General features: G+C 40.3%; 1 protein-coding gene across 4 annotated transcripts in view; it reads right to left on the reverse strand.

The window, feature by feature from the left end:
- The window catches only part of tbc1d22a (TBC1 domain family, member 22a), a 124213-nt gene that overhangs the window by 69459 nt on the left and 27896 nt on the right, over nucleotides 1-26858 (reverse strand). For 3 of the 4 annotated variants that reach the window (XM_053862452.1, XM_053862449.1, XM_053862451.1), the window contains exons 7-11: nucleotides 25610-25680; nucleotides 14367-14495; nucleotides 12309-12371; nucleotides 11378-11443; nucleotides 6797-6911 (exon numbers count right to left, since the gene is read on the reverse strand). In XM_053862452.1, coding sequence (XP_053718427.1) covers nucleotides 6797-6911; nucleotides 11378-11443; nucleotides 12309-12371; nucleotides 14367-14495; nucleotides 25610-25680 — 444 coding nt within the window. The remainder of the gene's footprint in view (nucleotides 1-6796; nucleotides 6912-11377; nucleotides 11444-12308; nucleotides 12372-14366; nucleotides 14496-25609; nucleotides 25681-26858) is intronic. The other variant, XM_053862450.1, reaches the window with a different exon arrangement.

A 26858-nucleotide genomic window follows, 5' to 3' on the forward strand; every position in this document is an offset into this window, starting at 1 on the left:
TGAGAGCAATACTAGAAGATTTTAGAGAAAACGGAGCCTCAAAATTATTGAGTCATATCAGCAAGAGTTCAGCTTCTTTGAAAATTGTGTGTAGAAGAGACTTGTTCAGTTTTGCACTCACCCCAGTCATTTTACTCTGTACGTGTTTCTGAGCTTTTTTTAAGATGGTTGGTTTCAACAAGAGACAAAATGAGCATATGTGTGTATGTGATATTCTTTAAACCTGACAAATTAAATGCACCTGAACTTTTTTAATGAAGACTTCATGTCTACTATTGGAGCCAACTGTCGTTCTTTTCAAATCTGAAGATATATTGTAGCATGAAGAAAAAGAGAAGACGAGACTTCAAGGAAGACAAACAGCTATTGAAGATTCACATTAAGAACACTGTTGAAGTTTTAGAACATGAACATCACACCGTGAGGTGCCCTGTGAAGTAAAAAAATATATATTTATATCTCCACTTTGTTGGCGCAGAAATGAAAACTCATGCTGCCTCATGGACAGACATGAAAAACGTTTTCAGCACATAGGAATTTAACAATTAGAACAAGACAGGCATACCTCCACCATTCCATGTGCCTTTATGAAAAACACGGCATAAAGATTAAGAATTGAAGCAACTTGACTAAAGAGTCAGAATAAATTAGCCTGCCACACTAGAACCCACAAATTTGGAGGTCATAGCTTTGTTCTGTAATCTAATTCTCTAATAATGAGATTGGAGCAGCATTTTTGTTGTGTTCAGCATTGAAATAAAGAGTGTTTCTGTGTATAATTTTGGTGACAGATCCATGACACGTCACTCCGACGAGCCGATTCTGGGCCTCATTAATTAAACTAGTTGATCAGTAGTCAGTAGTTCTATTTGCTCGATTCCAACGCATGTAACCCTGGAGAATGAGACATTCTGATGCAACCCTGGAACAATAAATTCACTATGAGATCAGTAACTCCTGTTGGCTCTAAGTAAGAGATCAGGGTAAAGAGCCCATATTCGCCTGTATCCGAGGCCTTTCCAGGCAAGTCTCTCAGTTGCCATGCCTACTTTTGTAATAACTGAACTCATTCTACACATGATAGTAGGCGGAAGAAAGCGTGTGCAGTAAAAGTCAGCCTCTATGAGGTTGAGTTTGTGTCACACGCCTCAAAGAAACTCATGATGAGGTATGAGCAGTGAAGGGGACTGTCATTTTTTAAATCTGACACCAGTTAAGTATCAGAATTTTAAAAAGCAGATTGTGAAATCAAGTGCATATTTTTCTGCATTCATCAAGCTTTGAGTGGCTCTCTGGTAGAAGCGGAAGTATCTGGGGACCTTCAGGGTTTGAAAACACTTCTAAAAGACCTTCACTGCCACTTGCACAGCATCTGGTTGCTCCATCAAACAGACATAATGCTCCTGTTTCTCCTAATCTGCTCAATCTCTAAAAACAACCTCAAGGACGTTTCTCCAAACTCTTCCTGACGTTACTGATGGTTCCTGCTGGTTGGGCTTGTTTGTCCCTTTACCTCCGATTGCCCTCTTTTTTTCTGAACAAGTCTTTTCGAGTAAATGTCTAGGTTGAACAGGCCCCTTACTGACTTATTCACAATTTCCATTTCACAAAGAGCCTCTGCTGCACTGAGGTGCATTTAAATTTTAAAATATACTTAACCTCCAACATTTTTGCACACCTCCCACGAGATGCAGCACTTATGAAGCACATTTTCTTGCCTCAACAAAGACCACAACACACGCACGATGAGGCCTCAAAGAGCTTCTTTTATGAAGCAAGTTTTCAAATTCGTAGATACTCTCTCTGAAGAGTATTGGGACATAGAGCAGTGATCTAACAGCGGCGCTGGTCCACCCTCTGGTTGCTTATCATAATGTGCTTTGTGCTTTTTAAAAAAGAAAGGCACCATTGTGTCATCGTAACCTGTATGCCAGACTATACTACTCTAGTGGCAGCACTTGATTGAACTCATGCAATTTGAAAAACAGATTCATGCAACATGAACTTTGGTTTAATTTGAAGTAAACAATGTCTCCATTTCCTCAATATCCATTTAGCAGCTTCATTACTGTCCCTCCTGTCTGTATGTCCAACTGTCTTCATCGGTCCTCAGCACGGATCTATACTTAGATGCTGGCATGCAGATTACGTTATGGATCCAGGGCCGATCAATGTCCACTCCACATTAAAGAAGGAGCGGCCTCGGCTCTTTGGCCCGTCACAGCCAATCCCGGCCTTAATGAGATGGCTGCTATTGTGGACTGATGGGAGTGGAGTTACTCTGCAGAAGTTAGAGTAACACAAAAGCAGAGGAGCGCCTCACAGTTCAGACTCTACGGATCAATTCTTTCTTGAAAAAGAGTAAGAGTGCGGCTGCGATGCTCAACAGTCCATGTGGAAAAGCGACATTAGCAGGATCCTTCCACATGGTAAACGCCAAAGACTTGTCAATAGCGTACCAAATGGAATAGTAGAACGAACAGTCAGGCGCTAATGAAAGATGGTGAGGACTCGTAAAGGAGCGAGATTAGTGTAAAGACTAAAACCTAAAAGTCAAGACACAAATTCAATATTGCATCAGCAGCCTGCTAATTAATCAAATTGTTCTTTGAGACAGAAACGGCTCTAATCAGTCAACATACGCAGAGTAACACACCAACCAAATAACACCGGCAGGACTGCAGAGAACAACCTGGAAAGAACTGACTGACCAAGACGACCTGCCACTGTTTTATGGAAAAAAATAGGTCTGATGATCTGAGATTTATGGCCCACATTGGGAAGGCCGTTTTTTCTACATCCGCCTCTCAGTTCATCTTTTAACCAGAAGTGTAACTGCACTGCAGAAGGCAATTTTAAATGATTATATCACCATTACTTACATTTTGGTTGATAGAATATGACATATTTGGCCCACGATAATTGTGAAGTGAAAATTGACAACGCAACTGTCCTAGTCCAGGCTCTGGTCAAATTCACACAATATGATGTGGATTCCCAGCCACCCTATCATTATATCTGACATCTTTTGGTCACTCACAATGTCTTATAACCAAAGGTATCAGATCGATACAGAGTCAAAAAAATGACCACGCAAGTTACCAGATGGTTTTGTTGTAAACAGTCAAAAGCAATGCTTGTAGCAATCTTCCAGCCATTACCATGCACCTAATCCACCGCTTGGAAGATCAGCAAGGCTGCATTGTGTTGTTCGCCAGTCAGCCAACATTTGAAGGTTTGTTGATTTTGAGGAACATCAGTTCAAGAAGATACAGGGGAACCAAGAAACAAACGGTGACGCTTTGAAGATCTGACAGGGAATCTGACTCACATGTGGAGGAGGGCAACTATTGTTGAAGTGGGAGTCAAAATAGGACAAACAGGTAAAATGGTACCAAACTAGACACAGGCACAAATGAAGAGGGTTACATGAGCGGCCAAGAGAACACAAAAACACCACTCATACCACGCCATTCAAGCAGCAAGAGAGGGAACCTTTATCAATATCATTGTTTACAAAGAGCTTTGTAGAAGCCAGGACGGTTTGAAGTTGCGTCACCAAAATGTTTGTTTCATCCGACGATGCAATTATTTTACTCAGAATTTCTGAAACATTTGATCTTCTTTTAGATGTAATGTCTCATAACTGAAGTATTTGTGATCATCAAGACCACTTGGTATTAACAAAACATACAATCAAGATGTTAAATACAAAAGCCTTAAGAATCTTCTCGAACAACGTGATTCAGCTAAGTGCTGCTTTGGAAACTGACAACATGAAAATGTGAAATGACTATTGGTAATTTCAACCATTAGCAATTTTTTTCATTGATATTTGGCAAATGCCAAACTCAAAAAGATGTTGTGAGTACAAATAAAAATGCTTTTTTTATGAAAGACAACCATAAATCCTTTCTTCACTCGCGTCCAAAAAGCCAGTTTTCAATCAAAGCCATAACAGGCCTAGGAATCAAGACACCAATTATCCAGTCCCTGGGGTGGTCTTATATACTGCACCATCATCAAAGTCCAAATATTGTCATTTCCAGACTATAAGCCACTCTTTTTTTTTTGCACAGGATGAACCCTGCCAAAATATTGAGCATCCTCACATCAAACTCAAATCACAGGCATTTTATTGACCTCAAAGCGCGCATAATATTCACCCAGAGAGCAGATCTCCTGGAGGGCCGGAGACAAGAAGCAGCAGCTGAGACCAGCTGTAGTGTCAGAACTTCGCAATTTGAGCGCTTCAAAGTAAATAAAAGATGCGACAAGTTCATGATTAATGTTCTGCATTCTTCGTTTCATGAGTCAGTCTCGATGCTGGACCCAGTTTTCAAAACTAGTTTAGAAGTGATTATTAAGCCGGGTGCACCACTGACCTTTCTACGGCGCAGACAGCATCACTGCACCCAAGGCTTATAGACCGGTGTGACTTATGTATGAACAAGATCTAGCCATCTTAAATTCAGCGGGTGCGGCTAATATTCCGGTGTGCGCTATAGTCCGAAATTTACGGTACTTCTTTTTTTCGTCAACACTCATGTGTAACAAATTGTGCCATCAGCTGTCAATGGACTTGGTTTCTTGACCAGATAGAGAAAATGGATGAAGGCATTCGCCATTTGTCACACCAAATGTGACGTTTGTCCAACATGAGGTGGTGGTCGATTGAACACCAAGATCACAGATGCAAGCTGCAAACAAATTCTCTGCTGGGTGTCAGGACAGAGAAGCTCAGTCATCTGAGACAGACGTCTCAAAAACCTCTTTTATTCTGCACAAAAGTACCAGATTGTACCAGGACAACGTGGGATTTCTATGCAGTATGAAAGGGGTGGCACAGCAATTGGACGTGGGCCAAACAACCCTGTAATCAACATAGGTTTTTAGGAGTTTGCCGCAGCTCCCCTGCGGTGGGAACACTCTTCCAGCATTCATCAATCAATTTCACTGATGACTTTGTACACAAAATGCCTGTAGGTTTGGACTTCATAAGTTTAGAGTCTCAAATGCATCAACGAAGCAGACGAATACTCTACGTTGTAGAATCACACCAAGCGCAATCAAACTATTCCGCTATGCCACTGCACATTGTCCACTGGTTTGCTATTTTACTCATATTACTTATATGATTGCCAGAGTTGTTAAAAAAAACAATGCTGGATGAAGGCAGTTGATTCAAAATCTTGTGTAAACACAATGCTTTCAGTGAGAGTTTCAGGGGAGAGGATTTTTTTCTGTGGAACGCAATGAAGTGGGTTTTGCTCTCTGTGTCCTGTGTGGCTACATCTCCACAAAATGCCCAGAATCAACTCTACTTACTCACTGGAAGTAGCAGCAAAATGATGATGACTTTCCAATCGCACCAAGACAAAGATTATGCAAAGATGTATAGCTATTCCTCCATGACTTCTAACTCTGCAACTGAATTGCTGAACATCAAACAATTTGCAGTACAAGTCCATCTTACTGTCATGATAAACTTCAAACTTCAGGAGAAGTAAAGAGCAATACACTAGAAGAACCACATTTGTGGAGAAAATGCTGGTGAATAACAGTAAAACTTCACTGTAGTGAATCTCAAACTTCAGCAATAAATAGGCTCTCAGAGAAATCTAGATAATGGCTGGGATTTTATGTGATCTGCCAAGTCTTTGATGTTGCAACAATACCTGCCAAAAAGTACATTTCATTGTTTCCCCATTTGGAATCCAGTCCTCTTTTGTAGTCTTGATGAGAAGATTGGAACACCAGCAGTCATTTACAGAATAAAAAAAAAGAAAAGCACAACCACAATATGGATTCCTTTTTGCAACAGTATACTTTTTACAGTTTATTTACATATTAATAAGTATGGGATGAAGCAGGGATTGCAATGTAATATATAAAGGAAGCACTAGACCCCCCTAATGATTACCAACTATTTAACTCTCCGAATGATAAAACACAACTTATTTCCTTGTTTTGAGCATGTTGCTGACTGTAAGATCAAGAAAATGGCCTTATTCTGTTGTTTATTTAAATCAGTGCTACAGGCTGGCACTTCAACAAAATCCACTACCCACCTGAGTACATTCTCCCCCCAAAAAAGCATCAATTGTAACAGCTTATTGGAAATATCAACACATCATATTCTGCACTTCTTTTGTAAGCCAGTGTAAGCATGGTGTGTCACGTATTTACAACTTCATGTTTATCAATCTGAAAAACGTCAACACCCAAGAGTCAATTTCTGCAGATGTCATTTCCAATACCAGACTCCATGAGATTCCAGATACAAATTATCTGGATGTAATTTAACAGATGTGTAATAGCTAACACTGATTCGCTCAGATTCTGCTCAACCTGACGACATTTTAAGTCTCTTGTGAGTTCTGTATTTGAACAATGAGATGACTCATAGGTCCATATTTGCCGCTGATCAATAGAGAGGACAATCTTCGCAGAAGCCTGTCAGTATTCAGAATTCTTTCCGAGACATGTGAGCTAAAGTCAACAGTTTCGTGAAAGGAGGTCCACAGAGCTCATGCTTTAACGCACTTCTCTGTTTTTAACAGTCAAATAACACTCCATAGAAGAAGGTGAAAGTTCATGAGAAAGAGAATGAAAAGAGAAAAAAGGGTGAGACGAGGTCTAGCAGATCTGAAGAGCTGGCACAAAGTTATGAAAAGAAAGCACATCTCTATTTTCTCTCAGTTGATTTCTGTGACCCGAGCTGATGAAGCAGCAAATGAAGTTTTGGGGGTGCAGCTCCGAGAAGTGGATCATGCTGGTTCACAACGAGACTCACCGATGTACTCGAAGACGTAGACAACAAAAAACGGTGTGACCAGGTCGTTAATGCCTTGGACGTAGCCGCTGGCCGGATGTCGGATGGCCCAAATGAAGAGGATCCTCTCGAAAATCTGCCAGACACAGCCCACAAATGTTTTATTAGCATCACTTCAAACCATGTCTGTCGGTAATCACATAATATTGATCAACAGGTGAGTTTGGTTAGTAGGTTTGAATTTAAGGATGTCCCAATACCAACACCAGCATCGGAACCTGCGCCGCTACTGGTCCATTTCGCTCTACTTGTCAAATACTCATATATCAGTATTGCCCAAACTAAACTTGAAATATCTAAAGTGAAATCTGTGGCAGAGGTCTCCCGTTTGTTCAGGGAACATGCTGAAAAAAAGAAGACAATTTGAAATGGTTTTGGCACTGTGAATTACTTGTATTGATACTTGGCGGCAAGTACTCAAATGTTAGTTCACGTGATCGGTCGGGAAAATAAATGGTATTGGGAACATCAGGAGGTTATTGTTGATTGAAGTTTTTCAAGCAGAACACAGAGCAAAATGATCATTTCTGAATATGTTGATATTGACTGATATGTGTGTTATCAGATGGGATTACAGACACCAGGGATAAGTTGATGATTGGAGGTTTCCAGGTCCATCACATTTTGTGATGCACGATCATAATTCCAGAATCAGAATAGTTCAATTCTACAAGTTAGTCTTTATTTAATTCCTTTTTTTGTTTATTTTTCCTAAGGTCACCTTCACTTCACACTTATGACACGTATTTAAGTTGGCATCTCCTCAAAGTCAGTATTCATGGTCAGAGTGTCAAACATTTCTCTGCACATGTGCAGAAAGGAAACAGTGACTTGATATTCCGTGGCTGTCTTTGATGTTTAGTCCTCTCACCAGCCATCGCACTATCCCAGCTTCATTTTCAGCCTGTCCATCACATTCATGCGTCTTGTTTGTTGCCTCGGTTCCAACTTGAACACAAAGAGACAAAACAAACAAACTCCTCTAAATTATGTTAATCTCACATTCTTCAGTTAATGTGCTGTGTCTGCGGGACAAGAGTCTGTTTATCTGTCGTATTGCTCCGGCTCGATCCCATTAGTTCCACGACCGCAGGAACCCAAATTAGGACAATCTTAAGAGGCGGAAAAGAAATTGCTATAACTAAATATCATGGTGTTTAGTCCAGTGATCACGCGGCAGCTTTTGACCGCTGGCTGCACAGCGTGAACTGCTTTTTATGACGGTAGCGATACAATGCTAATATTGATTTGCTTTAATGTCTGTTACATAATACAAGGAAGCAATTGTAATGCTGCTTAAGCGCTTAAGTAGCTGAAGGACAAAAAAGTGTCTGAGAAGCAACTCAAGTGGATTAGCAACTAAATTACAAGAGGCTGCAATTAAGCTATAATGAGGATGTAGCAGAACTGCTTTGTTATACATAGTGCCATGGTACCAAGAGCTGTGGCAGCAGAACATGTATGAGTAAACAGAAAGCTTAGTCAAAAGTAGCAATTTTTAGCTTTTAATAATGGATTCTTTTTTTCTCAAGTCATATATTTTTCATCTTAGAATTATTTTGTTGCTACAGTTGCGATAGATTTCTTGAAGAATGTTTCTGACCATGCTTGCTTTTCTGATGCTTAAGTTCTTTTTCTTGGCGTATATTTTTATGTTGATATAATTCTCTATTGAATTCTTCAACGTTTTATTATTATTTTATTATTATATTTATTTATTATTTTATTAGCGCCTTCCACTGTCCACTTTCTCTCTAAACTGTTCGTTTATATTCCTGCATTTCACTATTTGTGATTTATACAATTTCATTTCATACATTGTTTTCAAAATATTTAGATTTGCAATTTTATCAATTGTGTCTTCCTGACAGGGAAGATGAACAGAGAAAAACAGGACCAAGCGTTGAATACTTTTGAAAGCAGCTCATGGTGACCATTAACAAACTCAATGAAAGAATACAGACTGCCAGTACAAGTACTCATTTGTTGTACCTGCAGTTCAGTTGGTCACCACTCGTAGCAAGTGAGAGCGAGATTGTACTGTCGTTCAAGTAGTAAACGGACAGCTAAATCTTTCAGATTCTCCTATATTCTGTATTCTATGTCTAGGTCTATGTCTAAGTCTATGTATAAGTTGCATTTCAGAAGCATACATGATGTATTGTTCATTTGAATATTTAATGTTATCATCCTTTTTTCATAATATATGCTGTTTCATTGCTTTTGTTACTAATATTGTTATTTGTTATAATTTCTGACTACATCATTTTAGTTCATCACTCCATTCACCTGTTTTATATTTTGGTATTTGAAGTTTCCGTCTCGATGAAATTTCACGCCTGTGTGTCAAATATAAGACTTTCTTATCTCGTTCTTTCGCCCAACACTGTTCTCACCCAGAAACAGCAAATAGCCTTCTGCTGCTTCAAGGACCCTCATTTGAGAATTGCTTGAAACACCAGGAATTAAAAAGACAATATAAACCCCTGGACATAATCACGGCGCACATTCCCTTTCAAAGCCGCAAACGTGTAACTGCTGGTTATCAGCTTTTCGGCTTAGACCTGAATTGTTCGAGGAAATCAGGAAGAAACCCAGACACTTAAGATAGCGCACAGGAAATAACAGCAGGGAAGTGTTCCACTATCCCTCTTTCGCTGAAATGGAACAGACAGTTGACTGCTTTCCATCTCCACTTTCATTTCTTGCGAGGCCCTGCGAGCGAGGCGCGGCGAGACAAACAACAAAATGAAATGAAGCGGAGGTGATTTTCTGGTGGCACGGTGAGCATGACCGCATAAATAAAAAGCCCTTTTGAGTCGGGTGCATATTGATATGTGCAAAGCAACGCCTGAATATCTCAACGGTGGCTTTCACTTTGTGTCCATGAAGCTGGTAAATGGCTACACAAGGGATTGAGACATGGATTCATGGAGAAAGGTGGAGGTGGACATAACATACACTCGCCACTACTCTTTTAATGTCTGCTACTTTTCCTTCCAGCAACAGACAGCTGTTGTTCAGACACACCTTCAAGCACCATTAATATTATACATTATAAATAGCAATCAGAGCATCTTCTAACTTAGATTTCTCTGACTCTGCACGCGTAAACTCACTGAGGGGGTCGTACCACACACAGAGAGGAGATCTGGTGGCCTGGTTATTCTGCGCCTCATTACAGGCCATTTTTACCTTGAATGGCTTCTCGGGCCAGCGGTGCTGTACGCGACATCACCTCCCAGAAGCACTTAAATAATGAGATCCACCTCACCTGGAGGAAGTGAATTCAGTTCTGCCAAGAATCTGTATCATTTTTAATTCTTCCAATTACAACTAAATCCTCCTCCAAAACAAAACTGCAAGTTCATTTTATTGGAAATAATGTGAGATGTATAAATCATTATTGGCACAATGATCGCCCAAGAATTTTGGAGCACAATACAGTGTATACTTTATAACGAAGACAGTGAGTTGACTCATCTGTCAGAAAATTCAGCATCTCTGTCCTGACTGCCAAAATGAATATTAAACTTGTCAACGCACTCTTTCACATGGACTTCAACAAATTTCAATCATTAATGTTTTTTTTTTTTTTTTTTAAAGTAAAGAATTCATGTCCTCAAGTTGAACAAAACAAAAACGGATGCAGTCATTGGCACAGAAATTCCATAAAGTTTAGCGCAAACTTAACTTCCACCAGAGACCTGAGAAAAGTGAGGTCCACTGCACTCATTAAGTCAGTTTTAAATTATGCAGTGGCCCTGAAAGGAACTTAGGGAACTTATCTTACGTAATATCACTAGCCAACTAAAGTCTACTTTAAACGGTGAAAACAAAATAAGGTAGTTAACAGTTGCGGTGTCATATGTGTACTGCCAAACATTAGTTACAGATGGCGTGTAGTGAATACTGATATCATGACAAGCAACACATACAGCACAATCATTAGAAAATGTGTGAGAGTGTGTGTTTGAAATCACATACTTTTTTTTGTCATAAAACAACTGACCAACGTGCTAAATGAAAGGGCAAATTACCAATATTTAGAGTGTTTCTATTCACCCTTTAAATTAATCCGTTTGTATAAACATGCTATTCCACAATATATTTTTTCCTAACTACTTGGGATTATTATTGTTGTTTGTTATGCTTAAATGCCTGTGAGGTTTTGGGGATCATTGCTTTTCTATAATGTTGCCGTAACCACCTCTGCTTTGTTTGGTCGCACTAAAGACTCTTTATTGGAGTTTATAATATGCAAAGAAATTGGTGTGTGCATTTAATCTCATGCATAAAACATGAAGGCTACAATATGCGCTGTTAGTTTTTCACCCATGCAGATCATGCGGTGCAAGTAAGCTGGGCTTTTCATGCTCCACACTCCAAGGCAGAGAAAATTCCACTTCATCGATCAGACTGTCGGCCAAACTCAACGTTTATTTAGCGTTTAACTCAAATGATACATCACATGCCCCACAGGTGGAGAGTGAAAAGTCCAACAGGTGAGTCTGTGTTTGAGTGCTGCAGGTGGGAGCTCACCTCTTGGACAGAAGCTTGTTGGAAAAGAGGAATAAGAGGATTAGTTCTCGGTATGTCAATGTGAATCTGCAGAGAGAGAAGGGGAGAGAAAAGACAAACACTGAAGCAACGGCCATGTTAGATCAAGAAGAGCAACAGTTAGTGGACTCAGTGGACTCCAGTCCTTGATTGGAGGCAGGTTTGGGCTTCAGGGGTCTGAAATGGGACAGTGGTCGTGGGCTGGCTCAAGACCAGAGCTCCAAATTAGCTACGAATCTCCAACTTGAAGCCGAGACTACTATCGTGAGCTATTGAACTCAGCAAATTAATTATAATTTTAGTTTTAGTGTATGTTTTTTGATGAATCAGATGTGTGTAATCAAGTCATTACATTGGGTTTTCATTTGGTTATAACATTAACATGCAAAATAAAAAAAAATAATAATAATATGGAAAATGTCATTTAATAAAATTAATGAAAATAATTGGAAAATGTGTGCAACAAATCAAATAAAAAATACAGCAGTTTAACAGTTGTCAAATGAATAACTGTTCTGAAATCATAACTTTAAAAGTGTAGCGTAATCACAACAATGTGATAGTTGTATTAATTGAGTGAAAAAAGCAAGGTTTGCACCGAGCAAAAAGCTCATGCTAGAAACGGTGAAGTTGTAGATTCGTGCAAGGTTGCAGTAGTCTGCTGCGTGAATGTAGAGCAGTTCCTGCGAGGGAACGCCGTGTGAATGTTATATGTTCAAGGGACCACGTTTACACCATTTCAGAGTGTCGACCCAGCAGATGAACAACATGACAGGCAGGCAGATTCGTCAGAAGGGAGCCAGACGGATGCACAACAGCGGCTGGAGATGGGCCAACACAGGCTGTGTCTTAGAGATCGATTGTCCGGTCGGTGACAGAACCCGAGATTGAGCGGTACTTCTGCCCACCTTACCTCCGTCACCTTTGGCTGCAGCACCAAAGACTCAGGACTCATCCTGGGAATGTCTATGTGGATCTGACAGCGACATGGGAGAGAAAGTGTTAGACACAAACACAAAGGCATGTTTGGGCTCACAAGTGGGACGCTTTCATCCACCTGCCTGTCACATCTGGCCTTGATGCTGAAAATGGGGAAGAAAAAAAAAAAACTTTTTTGCCAGATGAGTTGTAGGTCAAGTTTGATTGCAGCAAGTCCAGTAAACTCTTTAATTATGACCTTCGTCTGGTCCTTTCCAACCAATTAGTCACAAAACGTTCTTTGAATTAATAATCTTGCTCTTTTCTGAAAAAGTGACTTTTTAAAAAGCAAGTGTTTGACAGTTAAATACTGGGTGAGAAACTGAAAGAAAGCTCAAAAGGGCTAAAGATAAAGTTCCCTTTTCCAACGTGCACAAACCATTTTCATTACCGCTTCCCTCTGCACCTTCACTCTTCTATCTATCCAGTCTATCCTCTTCTCACCATCATACACATCATTAAATGCATGTACTCAATAAAAGAGAGCATCAGAAGGTGGGAACCAAAATAACAAGAAAAGCATTTTAATGAATGAGCAGATAAGAGAAATGAAATCTGTGGTCAGTGGTGACAAAGGTGAAGAATAGCGCACAGCCCAGGTGGAAGTGGCGGACATGACTGATATCGGAGCAGCATCAAGCATGAACTGGAAGCTTTATAGAACCGTACCGAGTGGGACAGCTGACATGGAGAAGTTTGGAGGCAATGTTAGAGAGGTCTGAAGGTTTGAACATAACAGAAGAGACAGGGCCTGTGTTGACAAAGAATGTTGTTGATGAAGAGACCAAGAAAAATGAGGAAAGGAGAAACGATCATTTTCACAGATGAGGTTAATGAGAATATGACGAGGATAAGTGCTACAAGAGCGGATGATTGATATGATGATAGTTTTTGAAACGCTAGCGACATTTCCTGGAACTGCTGTAGAAACAGCTAAGGAGAATGACTAGATGTGTTTAGCAAAAGAGAAGTATTTATCTGTTAAATAAAGACTATTTGTGCATAGAGTGTGCCCCAGTAAAGCAAACAAGGGTGGCAACTGCTGAGTTTAGCAGCGATCTAGGAACCCAAATCTGCTTCACACAATAGTCATTTACTCAAAGCTGGTGTCCAACTATATGATGGAAATTGAACACAATCAAATTCAAGCTGTTCACCAATCACAGTCGATGAGAAAAGCTTTTTTTTTTTTTTTAAATAAACCCCCAACCATGTGTCATCAGTGTGGGAGCCAAACCATCTTATGAACAAGTATAATCACTATGAGAGGGAGAAAAAAACAGCAGCAGAAGAAGAAGAATCACTTGAAATTACTACTCATTCCATCAGCACAAACAATTTTGGAACAATCCACTTTTGGCAGAGGAAGCGACAGGGAGATGTGATCCAAATCGTCATCAAAACAAAACCTTACAGCTTTCTGGCAGCTCGTGGAAGAGATCAATGGGAAGCTGGAGAGAGTATGAAAAGTGAGTGGTTTGTGCCACGGAAAGCACACTTTGATGTTTCTTATCGTTCCAGAATGAATGGGAAGTAGTCGAGTGTTAAATGAAAGAATGAATGAGAGAGGGAACAAGGAAGATAAACAGACACAGGAAGGAAAACAGAATATTATTTCTAAACCACAGAGGAGTGAAGCTCTCTCCAAATCAAAGCTAAGAAAACTTGCCATGACAGACCAGGTTCATCCTGAGAGCACACAAGTGGATCTGAGAACATCTCAAAATACAACGGTCCCATTTACCTAATTTGGCAAAATGAGCTAAAAGCCAATTACTTCAACTGACAAAAAAAACATACAGTATATGTGAGTGAATCTTCCACTCGTGTCAATAGAAATGAGTTGTTGAACACATCTGGGATTAAATGACTCATTTTGCCAGATCCTCGCACAATGTTCTTTTGTCGGTTTTATTACAGTTTGTTGTCAATACACAATTTAATCAACACCTTTCATCACAAATAAATCATGATGTCTCCACTGGTACCATACCTGTCTGTACGTGTCCTGGTGGTGCTCGTCATTGCGTGAGTCGTAATATTGCTGGATGAAGCCAAAATATTCTTGCCTCTTCCTCTGAAGGACACTTTCTCTTCTCTCTGCGTTAGCTGGCAGGTAACCCTGTGAGAGACGCACACAATGAGAAGAAAGAAAATGAAGTGTCGAGGTGCGGGGGGAGGCAGGGAATTAAAATCACGCAAGATCTTATAAAAGTAAACTCAACTAGAACGGAAGTGAGAGCGATTTTCAAAAAGCAATTTCAATGCAATGATATCTTCCTGAACCTCGACCGAGGAGATGATGATGTGTTGTCACATCATCCGAACTAAAGTTGTGCAACCTGTTAGTCGATAAGTTGGCACCTTTCTCCGATTGGAGGATATTTTGTTATAACCAATGCAGAGGACCAAGGCACCAGCCAATGAAATAAAAAGCCCTTCTGAATTTTAATTGGTTTCTTGACACAGGAGACCTTCAGATATTCCAGCATACTTACTCATTTGTGTGTACTAACACCACATCTGCGGTTCCAAATGATTCACATGCAAAGGTGTCTGACAAGAGAACACTGAAATACATTTGTTTAAATAGACTTCAGTGAACAAAACAGACCACAGCACTCTTGGCTTTAAGTGAGAGAAACAAGTCAAAGTTTGGGGGAAATGCTAAACTCACCAATAGTCGTTGCATTCAACCTTTTGGTATGGTTTTATCAAACATATATTTTTTTTTATTGAACTTGATGAGGTGCTTCCTTTGGACCTTTGAATAGAGTGCCTACAACACATCTAGATTTTCATCTCCCACTATGCTTTACCTGACAGTACCAGATAATTGTGTTCCACACGGAGCTCATTAATTCCCTTCATTATGAAAAAAATCTCTGGTCTCTGAAACCACACGTCGCTCTGGATGTCTGTTTAAAACCTCGCCTCAAGTCATTCATTCGGGTTCACTAACCAAACTTCAGCACCTGGGACTTTGATGAAGCAGCACTCAAGTTTGCTAGGAAAACTTTTGCAAGTAAATGCATCTGGGCCACGCGGGACAGAACCTGTGTGTGTGTGCGCGCGTGTGTGTTTGGCTCCCTGTGGTTTGTAAGACAGTTTACAGGATCGCACATTTATGAAAGTCAAGCACCCGGCTTACGCAACAAAGCGAAAGGGCTACAAGCCCAACAACAAATCTATTACACGAGCGTTGCTGTAACCAGCGGCTGTGAAATATTCAAAGTCTTCAAAACAGTGTTCAAACAGGCCTGCTGGCGCAGAAGACTTGTGAGCAGAAATTTGATTGTCTCGGCCTGATGATGTGCTCTCGCACGTTTTGACATAGTCTCATGTTTATATTCGCATAGATGTTTCCCAAAATTCCACAATTAAAGCTTTAGAATGAAATCCTCATTTAAAAACCATATGGTTTTATTTTAATATGAAGATCATCAACTTGCCATTTTAAGTTAAACATCTTTAACTTTTTACTGATATAAAACCTTCACAGGGGCCTTACCATGAACCAAATACCTCCAGGCCCTTCAGAGTTTGAAAAGACTGAGAAAAGCTTGATAATTAAAAATAGTTTGATAATTTGAGCCATTGGTTTTCTAGTAGAAACACGATAATTCTTGGCCATAATATTTGGCAGTCTAAAGGAAAACTTTTTTACAAATTGGTGCGACGTCTGTGAGAGCATCCAACCAACTAACACACACAGCCAAAACACAAAACACAGAAAAGACATGTTGGTGTTGACAGTTGTGGGTTGGGAGAGTGTTCATGGGTGAAAGAGGAGATTTGTTTGTGATCACGAGGATTCAATATTTGCTATGGTCCTTTATTGAGAGCCACTCAAGATCTCTGCTGATCCAGGATTCTAGAAAGGCATACAGAGGCTCAAGAACACCTTAAACAGCCAAGTTTTCACTCAGTGATTTTGAAGCAGAATTGTTCACGGCCTTCCATTTTAGACTTTCATTTCATCTCCAATGTTATTTTACTAAGTTGTATTTTGAGTCTTATACAAAAGGGATTGAAATAAATTGTATTTTACACTTCCTATTATTCCTAGTTTATCTCCCATTGGTAATAATAATGGTATGATTGCATTTGAAGCCTGAGTCCAATGTCAACACAAACAAGCCTGTCAGAAGAAAGGCAGTGACATCAAAACTTGCTTCTTATGTAAACAAGCCAAACTATCCAACAAAAGACTTTCACAGCTGTTTGGACTCTGCAAAATCAAAGTGCAGACATCTGTGATGGCATTCCACTATGTAATAAAGGCTTGAATGGTTTGTCGAAGGCATGGAAGACCTTTTCAAGTAGGGGTCGTGATGGTGGTTCAAAGGAACGCAAAATCACAACACATTAGTAGTTGAAAGAGTATCGTAACACCTGATGTGCAGGTTAAACAAAATATGGTATAAATGCGGGACCTGGCACATAACTCTGCCAACATACAGTGGAAGAAACCTAAACTTCAATTCGTTGTGAGTCAGTTACAAAAATTGAGCAAAATGACTTATTTTCACAGAGCACTGTCAGCCGACATCACATGGGAGAGAGATGGATGAGCAAGTTCATCCGCACGTATACAGCGTAGCCAGAAATTATAGTAACTCAAACTCTAGTCTGTGGTCAAATGTAAGTCGTTGAAACGTCAAAAGCAGTGTTGTGTACCAGGGCGAGGCAATTACCGGCTATTATAATTCCATACAGTGAAAACCATGTCAAAAGGGCAACATGGTCAGAAAGGAATGGTAAAGAAGTGCAGAAGAAGCAGAAAGGAAGCATTAAAAAGCTCTAATAAGGAGCTTCACAGAATCACCAAAGGAATGGCTCAACTTTAGTAAAGTAACTTCCAGTTCAAGCATTTGGTTTGTCACATAAAAGATAGCATTTAAAACTGGAACAAACTTTATGTGAAATTAATTTTACTTAAAATTCCATCACCCACATTGGTTGAAATTTGAACTGGAATTTTCTTCATCACAGTATAGTACGCTAATTAAAATTAGATTTCATATAGCTGACGCACGATCATCGTATCCAAAAGTGAATTTGGCAGAAAAGGCAAGAGAGTGATAATGCATGAACAGAAACCTCATACTGCAGATGCACGGCATTGTATTATGGCGACATTTGTTGATGTTTGCTTTCTTCACGCATCTTTCTTTATCTCCAGTTTGTTCTCACCAAATTGGCTTGCTGCTTTCCTGTAACTCGAGATGAGGCAGGAAAGGGGAAACACAGGAATACATTTTGGGAATCTGTCAAAAGCACAGGCAACAAAAAAATTAATTCATTTTTGTTGTATTATCGTTTGTTTACAGAGGCAGGACGCGGGAGACGAGCAGATTCAGGGGACTTATTTGTTTCTCATTTTTGCTGACTAAAAAAACACTCAAGCTTTGGCTTTTCTATTGACCTACAAAGAGTTTGAAGAGACATTTAAGTAAAAGTTCCTAATAAAAATTAGGAACCCCCCCCCCCAAAAAAAGACAAAAATGTGCAATGAATTTTTGTGTTTACTACAAATCAAATACTGGGGTGGTAAAGCAGGCAGGGAGCCAAGGTGGAAAAGGAGTCGACTATGATGTCAGAGCAGCAGCAATTTCAAAAGGTTTGTGTCTATTTAAGCACTTCACACGAGAAGTGCTTAATAGGGAGGCCAGACTCCAAGTGAAGTGGGGAGACAGTGTGTTATAAAGAATGTTAATGTTGCAGATCGCAGGTAATTCGCCAAGAGAAAGAATACAATATGGTTCTGGTACATAAGGGAGCAGGCCCAGATTAGAGCAGTGTGGTGCCCCAGGTTGGTGTGAAACCATCAACTGCACAAAAATGTTAATTGCAGCACAGAGTTAGCATTCTGTTTGCATCAATTTCAGCAAATATTTATATTATTACACAGTAAAATTGAATTTAATTTGTTCCAATTTCGTTTCAAAATTCAGAGACAATGGAAAGCGAACAAATTAGTTCCTGCTGAAGTTATAAGAAATATAATGTACTTGTGAGGCGCCTGGGTATGTTCTGTATGCGAGGGTAATTCTAGATTGGTTTAAGGTGGACCACATTCCTGACAGGAAAGAACAATCGAAGTAGAAGAAGATTAGTCTTTTTTCTGTAAGAATTATACACAGATGGCATCAAACTGTCTTCCTTAATTTATTTTATTCTCACTGTTAAACCAGCCAGAGTTCTCCTTCATGGACTCCCCCTTGTCTTTCTCCTCCTGCTACACGAGGCATGCCAGTCCACCAGACAGTTTGTGCACAGTGAAATGATGGTTTGCAAATCTGTGACTCTTCCACACTCGCCACCCGCCAAAAGGCCGATCTATCACACGTCGAGACAACTCTGTGAGTAAACACACAAGCGCAAAGAGACATTGGCCAGATACAAAACAGTGGGCTCCAGAGCAAGAAGAGCCCGGCCAAGGGAAGGCGATGTATGTGTGAGCTGAAGGTTAACAGACGGCTTAGCGGAGGTCAGTCGCAATTCTGCTGTGCTACAGTCCGAAGCAAGGGTGTCAAACCGGTCCTCAAAGGGCCACAGTGGGTACAGGATTTTGTTCCAACCAATCAAGAGGACACCATCTCAGCAATCAGGTGCCTTGACACTGTAATCCATTGATTGTCAGTCTGGTGCTGTTTGTTTCAGCTGACGCCTGATTGGATATCAAATATGTGCTTACAGAGTTGGAAGCAAGACCCTCACTTACTGCAGCCCTTCTGTTTGTGTCCTTTCTAAAGGACACACATATGCAGTCACGATGTGAGAATCCTAATTTAGAATAAAAACTTTATATTACTGATAGCATACAGCATGAAATGTATAGCCACAGCCCATTTTTCTTATATTTCATGTTTGTTTTGTTTTTTGTATTTAGGAGCAAATATCTCAAAATGGTACATTAGACAGAAAGAGAAAGGAGTCAAGTAGTAAATGTGGCTTTGGTTTCACAACTGTTTTCGCCGGCTTTTTTGATGGATAGAGAGACTGAAACGTAGATTTAAAACTGTCTAACACTAATGTCATGAAGTTGCCAGCACCAAAAGTGTCAGCATCAGCGCCTTTTTCTTTTTGCAGAAAGTCACAACTATCATGAAATCTGTGCAGTGAGTCGTGAAGCTAAGTGCATTACGCTCATAGGACTGTGCTCAGACTAAGTTAATTCATTTTAATTTGTGGTTGGCTGGCTCAATAAAGTGGTGGAGATGTAGGTTTATAAAAATCACACAAAGTTGGAAGAGGGTGAGCGAAAAGTGGTCAGTGAGTGGTACATAATGCGTCAGCACAGCGCTTTTCTCCTGCCTCCGTTAATCAGTCTGCATAAACCCCATCCTTTCACTCTTCCCCACATCAATCTACTCTTCAATCCTTCCTTCTCCTTAATGGACCTTCCACTCGAGTAAACTCTCTGTAGAAACAGGAAAAATATGCTTGGGGAATCCATTTTGGGAATTTAAATGAAAGTTTTTCTTTACCAAGCCTCTTCACTGACTAAATTGATTCTCACTTAGCAGAAGCACATTACTCTGGAAACAGACTGGAAACAAACTGTTCCACTTTGGCTAAAGTAAAGGCACGTAGAACTTTACTTTGCTGTGGAAATGTTTTGACTTCTTGTCTCTTCATGTTTGCTTTATGCAGTGAATGCCCTGTTATGACCCAGTAACATTTCATACTCTGATACCTGGCCAGTAAGTCTTTTAGTTATATTCAGACTAGAGGCAAAGATTTTTATAACCAAGCAAATAGATAGACAAAAATGAAAGTTCTGCATTGAAGCAGTTTTAGTTGACAGCATTTCTCCACTTCTGGAGTCACAGCTACTGACTCAGATGTGTGGGACACAGCTACTGCCCTGGTTTTTCCTTGAAACTCTAGTCACAGGGACTCCATCGGGAAGTGGTTCTCCGTCATTCCGGATAATACATTGAGCTGCATTCTGCCTGACTGAGTCAAACCCTCAATTTCCACTTGATGAATGTGGATTAGAGCACAGGAGCTGATATGCAACCATGTTAATCAATGTGTTTCCAATGGCTGTGAGATAGGTGCAACTCTATGCAGGGGATACAAAAACATCTACTTTTGCCAGAGCTGGACCACAAACATGGAGACACAAGCAGTGCAGAATGAACAAAAGTATGGAAGTATGGATGCGAGACACAATGCAAATTCAAAACCTAGGGTCAACCACATCTGAATCCACAGGGACTCTGAGTGGCCTCAATGATTACCTAACAATGAATCACATACCCGTCCACATATCGAGTTACAAGGACACACTTATGTGTGGGACTCAGCAATCACATACCCACTAATCATAACCTGACATGCAACTTGGTACCATAAGGAATCAAACGTGAAAAGGTGGCTCATGTCTTACTATGTGCTGTGCCCGTAGCGCTAGTGTTCGGATTTGTATCATAAATTCCAACTTCAAGATGAATGACGAACATTTACTCTGTGTACAGCATTGTCTTCTTGGTGATAAACATATCACTTCTTGGCCCTTTCCTTCATTTCCACAGTCCGTTTGCTTCGCCTTCTCTCCCAGCACTTCCCATGAACTAGCCACACTCCATTAACACATGCACATATGGCCATAGGCTGGCTTTATTAAAAAATAAAAAGGAAAAGCCATTTAATTTCTTTGGCGTCTCCTTCAGGCTTGCACAGCGAATGCTCTTTAAACAAATGAAACAAAATTGTATTATTTCCGAAATAATGGGAAATAGTGCTTTTATGCGCCGTGGGCAACCTGTAGCGCTTGCTGGGCTGAAACAGACTGATCAGGCTCTCAAGTGAGAGGAAATATATTTTCTTCTGTCTGCTTCAGCTGTGTCTTTATCTCTTTCTCACTTTGCACATGGGTGGAGAGAAGAGAAGGTGATTGTGTACAGTTTCAGTTGTGTGTTGGTCATTGAAAGTCGTTAGTGAGTCATTACAGAGCTGCACCGGGGAAAAGCTCCAGGTGAAAAAGTGTAGCATCAAAGTACACTGGCTGGAGGAGAGAGGAGACATCAAATAAGTTTAGGCACAGCAGCGAAAAGTAGAAGGACACCAGGGACACCAGTGTAGTGAAGTTTTATTAGGTGCCGGTGCCTTCTTTAAGAAATGTGGGTGTATGTGTGTGTCACAGAGAGAGGATTTTCCCACACTGATCCATTCGCCATCTATTTCCCCAGGATTCTTCTAGAGGCAGGCCAGAGAGAGGCAGTCAAGTGTTATGACACTTCAGAAGATATGAGCTCCTTTGACACTGGGCTCACTCTAATCCAAGCCTAGGATTTAACCCCTAGATAGATAGATATCTAAAAATCCAGACAATCCATGCAAGGTGGACCAGAGGGCATTCCAACTAGAGAGCGCTAGATTGGACAGAAATTAAACTTGATGTTTGCGGCCACTATGTGAGGACGGCTGTACATGATGACAGCCATTCTCTCCCAAAAAGATAATACAGTACTCAAAACTACTTCTTTTAACAGAATGACATCGCGACTAGCGTTCATTCATTCACTATAATGTGGTCACAGCATGAAGATCCCAGCTCCAAGGGGCAAGAAGCTTGGGACACCTGCACAGGTCACTAGTCCATGAGGAGCCTAAGTCACGCCATGTACTTCTGCCGCCTCATGATACCTAATTTAACAAAAACTATGAACCGGAATCAGTGGCGAGATAAAAGCCATTTTCTGATCTAGCTTGAAATATCCCATAGAACTCACATATGATTGTCTGTCAATTTGAAAGACATCATAATGGCATGACAGCACTGCTTTTCAACTAGCATCAAAAGTGACTTTCAGTTTTGTGTGATGTGTAGAAGCAAACTATAATACCCGTTTAAGTCTCGCTTGATAGATGGTCGAGTGAGAGCCAGCAGGCGGGACAAGCATTGCAGAGTCACAGTAAGTGTTTAACAATGTCTGCTAATGTTTGCTGTCTTCTACCTTGGATAGTTTAGTACCTTTAGCATCTGCCTTAGCACCGGAACAGTTGTTCTGTTGTTACATCAAACATGCAACGTTTGAATTGTAGTCCAAATAATTACGTATTTTCACAGGCAAATAAAACATAAATTACACAACAAACGTAGTCGAAACCCACATCATTATTTATCATTTAAATTGAGCTTTGATCTCCCCATAGACTTCCATTCATATTTTTTCAACCAAGGGGGTAGAGACTTAGGCTCCCTATAACACACATAAGCTCTGATATCCACTAAAAATAATAAATAAAAGAATAAAAATCTCAATGTATTCCCAGTCGATCTCCCACAGTGAGATTCAACCACCCACTAGACTGATGTACTTCCAATCAAGATGCAGCAAACTTCTGCCAAATTACACAACAAACAGACTTTAGAATCCATTTGTCTTTGTGGGCCCTTTTTTCAGATCGTTCACTGAGTTTTATATTGTTTTGTTTATCGTCAGTCTGATGATTGCTGGTTACTGCTGGCTGTGCACCAAACAGCCCCACAGGGGGAATAAAGATATCTTTGCAACATTATTTGAATCGCAAACAACTTAGGTGAATAATAGCTTACAAGAAAAAAGATGAAAGTGTCTGCAGACAACTGATGCTTATACTTTAAGTTTGACAATTAATAATAATAATAATTGGTGCTGCATTTATGCAGCGAATGCAGATCAGAGAGGAAGCACAGGTCCCATGTCTGCCAGAATAATGAGTGCAATCTTAATTTAAACAATGCTAATGTTTATATACCAGTTGAAAAGTGAGTGAACGATCAGGTAGAAGTTATATAATATAATTAGTTATATAATGCCACATTAGTAGTAAATCCAGTAAGAGGCTGACATTAGCACCAGGAACCCAGAAATGTGTAACACCGATTTTACCTCACTTTATTCACTGCAGGGGTTGGGGCAAACAAAAGGTGTGGAGAAAGCCAATCACTTCATGGATGCTATTACAAATATCCACGCTGTTCCACGACAATAGGCAGGGAGCTTCAAAAAGCCTTTAACACAATAGTTCCAGCTATGAAGAACATACAACAGGGAACAAAAGTCCATAATCACTGACTAAACCCTAAACTGAACTCCACCAGTTCTTCCCACATTTTCCCAGGTCGATTGTGAGATATAACCTCTCTAGGCTGTGTCCCATCCTGCCATCAAGATGAGTATCTGTGGCTGGATGCGGACAGACTCTTGGGCGGATACTAATCTGTAAATAAATATACATTCATTCTCACCTGGGAACGACATTACATGTAAATACACTTGTTACAGAGCACTGTGCACACATGATAGACAGACATTATCAGTGAGCACAAAGGAGACTTTTCCATTATTTTGGAGCAAACAAATCCCAACCATTTAAGGGGCAGGTGCTCACCCCAGAAACAAAAGGTAGCTGTCACAAAAATTCCTCATAAAATGTGTTGTTGTGAGTCCTATGTTCTAGTTATTTGGCTGGCGATCTTGTCCACTTGTTAGAGTCTACGGGCGGTTTCACACTGCGCACTCTGTCTCAAAGACAAAGTGCACTCGGCTCAAAAGCCGAGAAAACGAGTCGGTTTTGGCCACAGACTTGGTCCCAGCTGGAGCACTGCACCATGTCTCAGGAAACTACCACCTCGGGCAACTCGCGCGAGATCCCAGAAACTACATGTACAGCGCGACGCCACACAAACATGATATATGCCAGCCAGCATAAGGTCTGATTGCTCTCTGGGCAAAAAAACCTTTGAAAACTCCCAGAACACTGAGTTGTGCAGTCGGGAGACTGGTGTTGTGGAGGAGCGCAGCGGTCAAGGACTGGTGAAGTTTGTGGGTGTTTCATAACTTTTCGCCTTTATTATGCTGATAAACAGCAAAACAACGATGACTTGCTTAAATGAAAGGACAGCATGGAGAAAAGACACTGATTTTTCTCAAGTTACTGAAGATCACCAGACTATTCATTGATCATTTCTGATGTCTGGATCTGTACTTAAACGTGGTCAAGGCAATGGTGGTAAATAAGATGACTTCCGTGAGACGTGCTTCGTCGTGGGTCACAAACCAGCTATTTTGCGCAGAGCGCCGCCAGCTGAGGAGAAAAAAAGGGACATCGCCTGAGGCGCAGATGTGCGCGGCTGCACAGCAGGGGGCAAATGGGGCTAAGGCGACCACCCGAGACAGCACCAGCAATGTGAAACTGCCCTTAGTTATTGGGTTAGTTAGTAGGTTGAGTGCTGTGGGGATTGAGCACCATTTAAGAGCAAACACAAAAACCTTGAAATAAAGTCAATATTTTTGAAGCAACTATATTTCTACTAATAGGAGAACATAGACTTCTATGTCTTATCTGAACTTTGATTTGAAAAAAAAAACACCTAAAGCAAAAACTGGTTTGAATTCTGATGATATTTGGGACTTTAAAGAAATACAGTGGCAGTGACAAAGGGGCACAGTGAAATGAAAGAACTAGAGCAATACTGAGAAAGTGAAGTGAAGACTATTGAAGGGCATAGATTTCAAGAAAATACATGGAGCTAGGCACCAGGCTAGACCAAGCAACATATACATTAATACAATAAAGAGAACAAAGTAGATACAGAAACAACATGCTGTAGTTTGAGACCATTATCTATCATGCATCATGCACTACACCTACACACTGTGTTGGTGTTCCTTTACCCCAGCCAGTCCGGAATTGTGAGGTAATAAGCCTTTATGTCAGATGTTCAAAAACAAACCCTGCTATCATCATCAAAAAAGACAAGAAAAAGAGCCACAAACAGCCACATTTAATGGCAAGGTTTCTGCAACACATTAGCTATTGTGCGGTAATTAATGGGAGTGTCATGACGTTCAAAAAGCCAGCCGTCTCGCTCCAGACTGGGAGCTTTGCAACACAACAATGGCTTAATGAGTAAACACGCTGTGTGTCTCATGAATGAATTATTTGTGGCTCGCAATTAATTTTACCCATTGAAGTTCCGCAAAGAATAGCACTGCTTTTCCAGTCTTCATGAATCAAAGACAAAAGTTGGATAGGAGGGAGGAGACATGGCTGAGCTGAGTCGGAGAAGATCTGATCACAGAGTGTCAATTTAATTTTAAATTGAATGAGTTTTAAAGAAATATCTATGTCGGCTTGTGGGAAAGTTTTAAATTCATCATGTGCTTTCCCATAAGCTCATCTTACCTACAAATGTTCTGAACTAATGGCATGTCTGGGGTGATGAAAACGTACCGAAAGGAGCTTCCACGTGATTGGCCGAACCTGGCGAGGGATCCCAGACCAGCTGAGCTTCCGTAACTCTTCTGTAACACAAACACGCAAGAGGTTTTATGTTAAAAAAAAGGAACAGAACACAGCAGAGGGAGTTCAAATATTCAGCTTTCTCACAGCTAACAGACTGCTGGGACAATTCAGCTGAAGAATCTAAAATGGGCATTAAGCAAATCTATTCCTCACTACAAATGAAGTCAGAGGAACATAAAGACTGGCATCCTCTTGTGCACGTAGCATGATAATATGTATGTGACAAGTAGACATTTATAGTTCTATCATACTTCCAATCCCTGAAATGTGTGGATTTAATTCATGTCTGAAAAGAGAATTCATCAACACTAAATTAATTTGCAGCAGTAGAGTATCCGTAGCTTCTTTTCATTCAGTTACTAGAAGTACAAAAACTACAGTACAGAAATCAATGGAAGAATGAAGCAGGGATGTCGGTGCCACGAGGTACACAAATGAGACAATACAGGACGACCCAGACATGCTTGCTTTGCAATTTTCATACCCCTGACAACACCATACCTCGAACCAGTCGAACACATTCTGAAAGTAAGCCTGTTTAAAGTTATCTTTACTGGGCGTATTGGTTAAGCAAGAAGTAGACACATTTGGCTGCATGAATCATTAACACACCAAAATGTTTAGTAGTCTAGAATACGTACAGTAGAAAGCACAGCATTTCTACTTCACTAGTCAGGATTATCTTGACCATACTGTCTTGTTGGTGTACTTAATTATACTGCCATCATTACTGTATTCTTCAGTTGAATTCAGTTGTGGTTTGTATCCATGTTTGGATAAATTCTAACAATACTTCCTTTGTTCACAGAGACATAGCAACTATACGATGCAGTTGTTTAATCAGATGTGTTAAAGCATTAATGTCTTTTCTATAGGTAATGGCAGTATGTGTCTGCCACCTGTTTTTACATTTACATAACTTACATGTGTCATTATGAAATGACACTAGAATTATCCTGTCACCTTGGAGAAAGAAGAACAGCAACATTTTAGCTTTACCACCATATTGCCATTTACGTAACGCATTACGTCATTGGCGCTGAAATGATGATGATTTGTTTGTTCCTTAAAAGATAGCCCATTTAAAAAACTTCTCATAGCTGTGGCAACATCTGAAAACAACCCAAAATTCATTACTTTGCCTTGCATGGTTGAACAGAAAAATTGTCATTTTCTA

The sequence above is a fragment of the Synchiropus splendidus genome, chromosome 4 (genome assembly GCF_027744825.2).
Source record: "Synchiropus splendidus isolate RoL2022-P1 chromosome 4, RoL_Sspl_1.0, whole genome shotgun sequence".
NCBI classification, from domain to species: Eukaryota; Metazoa; Chordata; class Actinopteri; order Syngnathiformes; family Callionymidae; genus Synchiropus; species Synchiropus splendidus.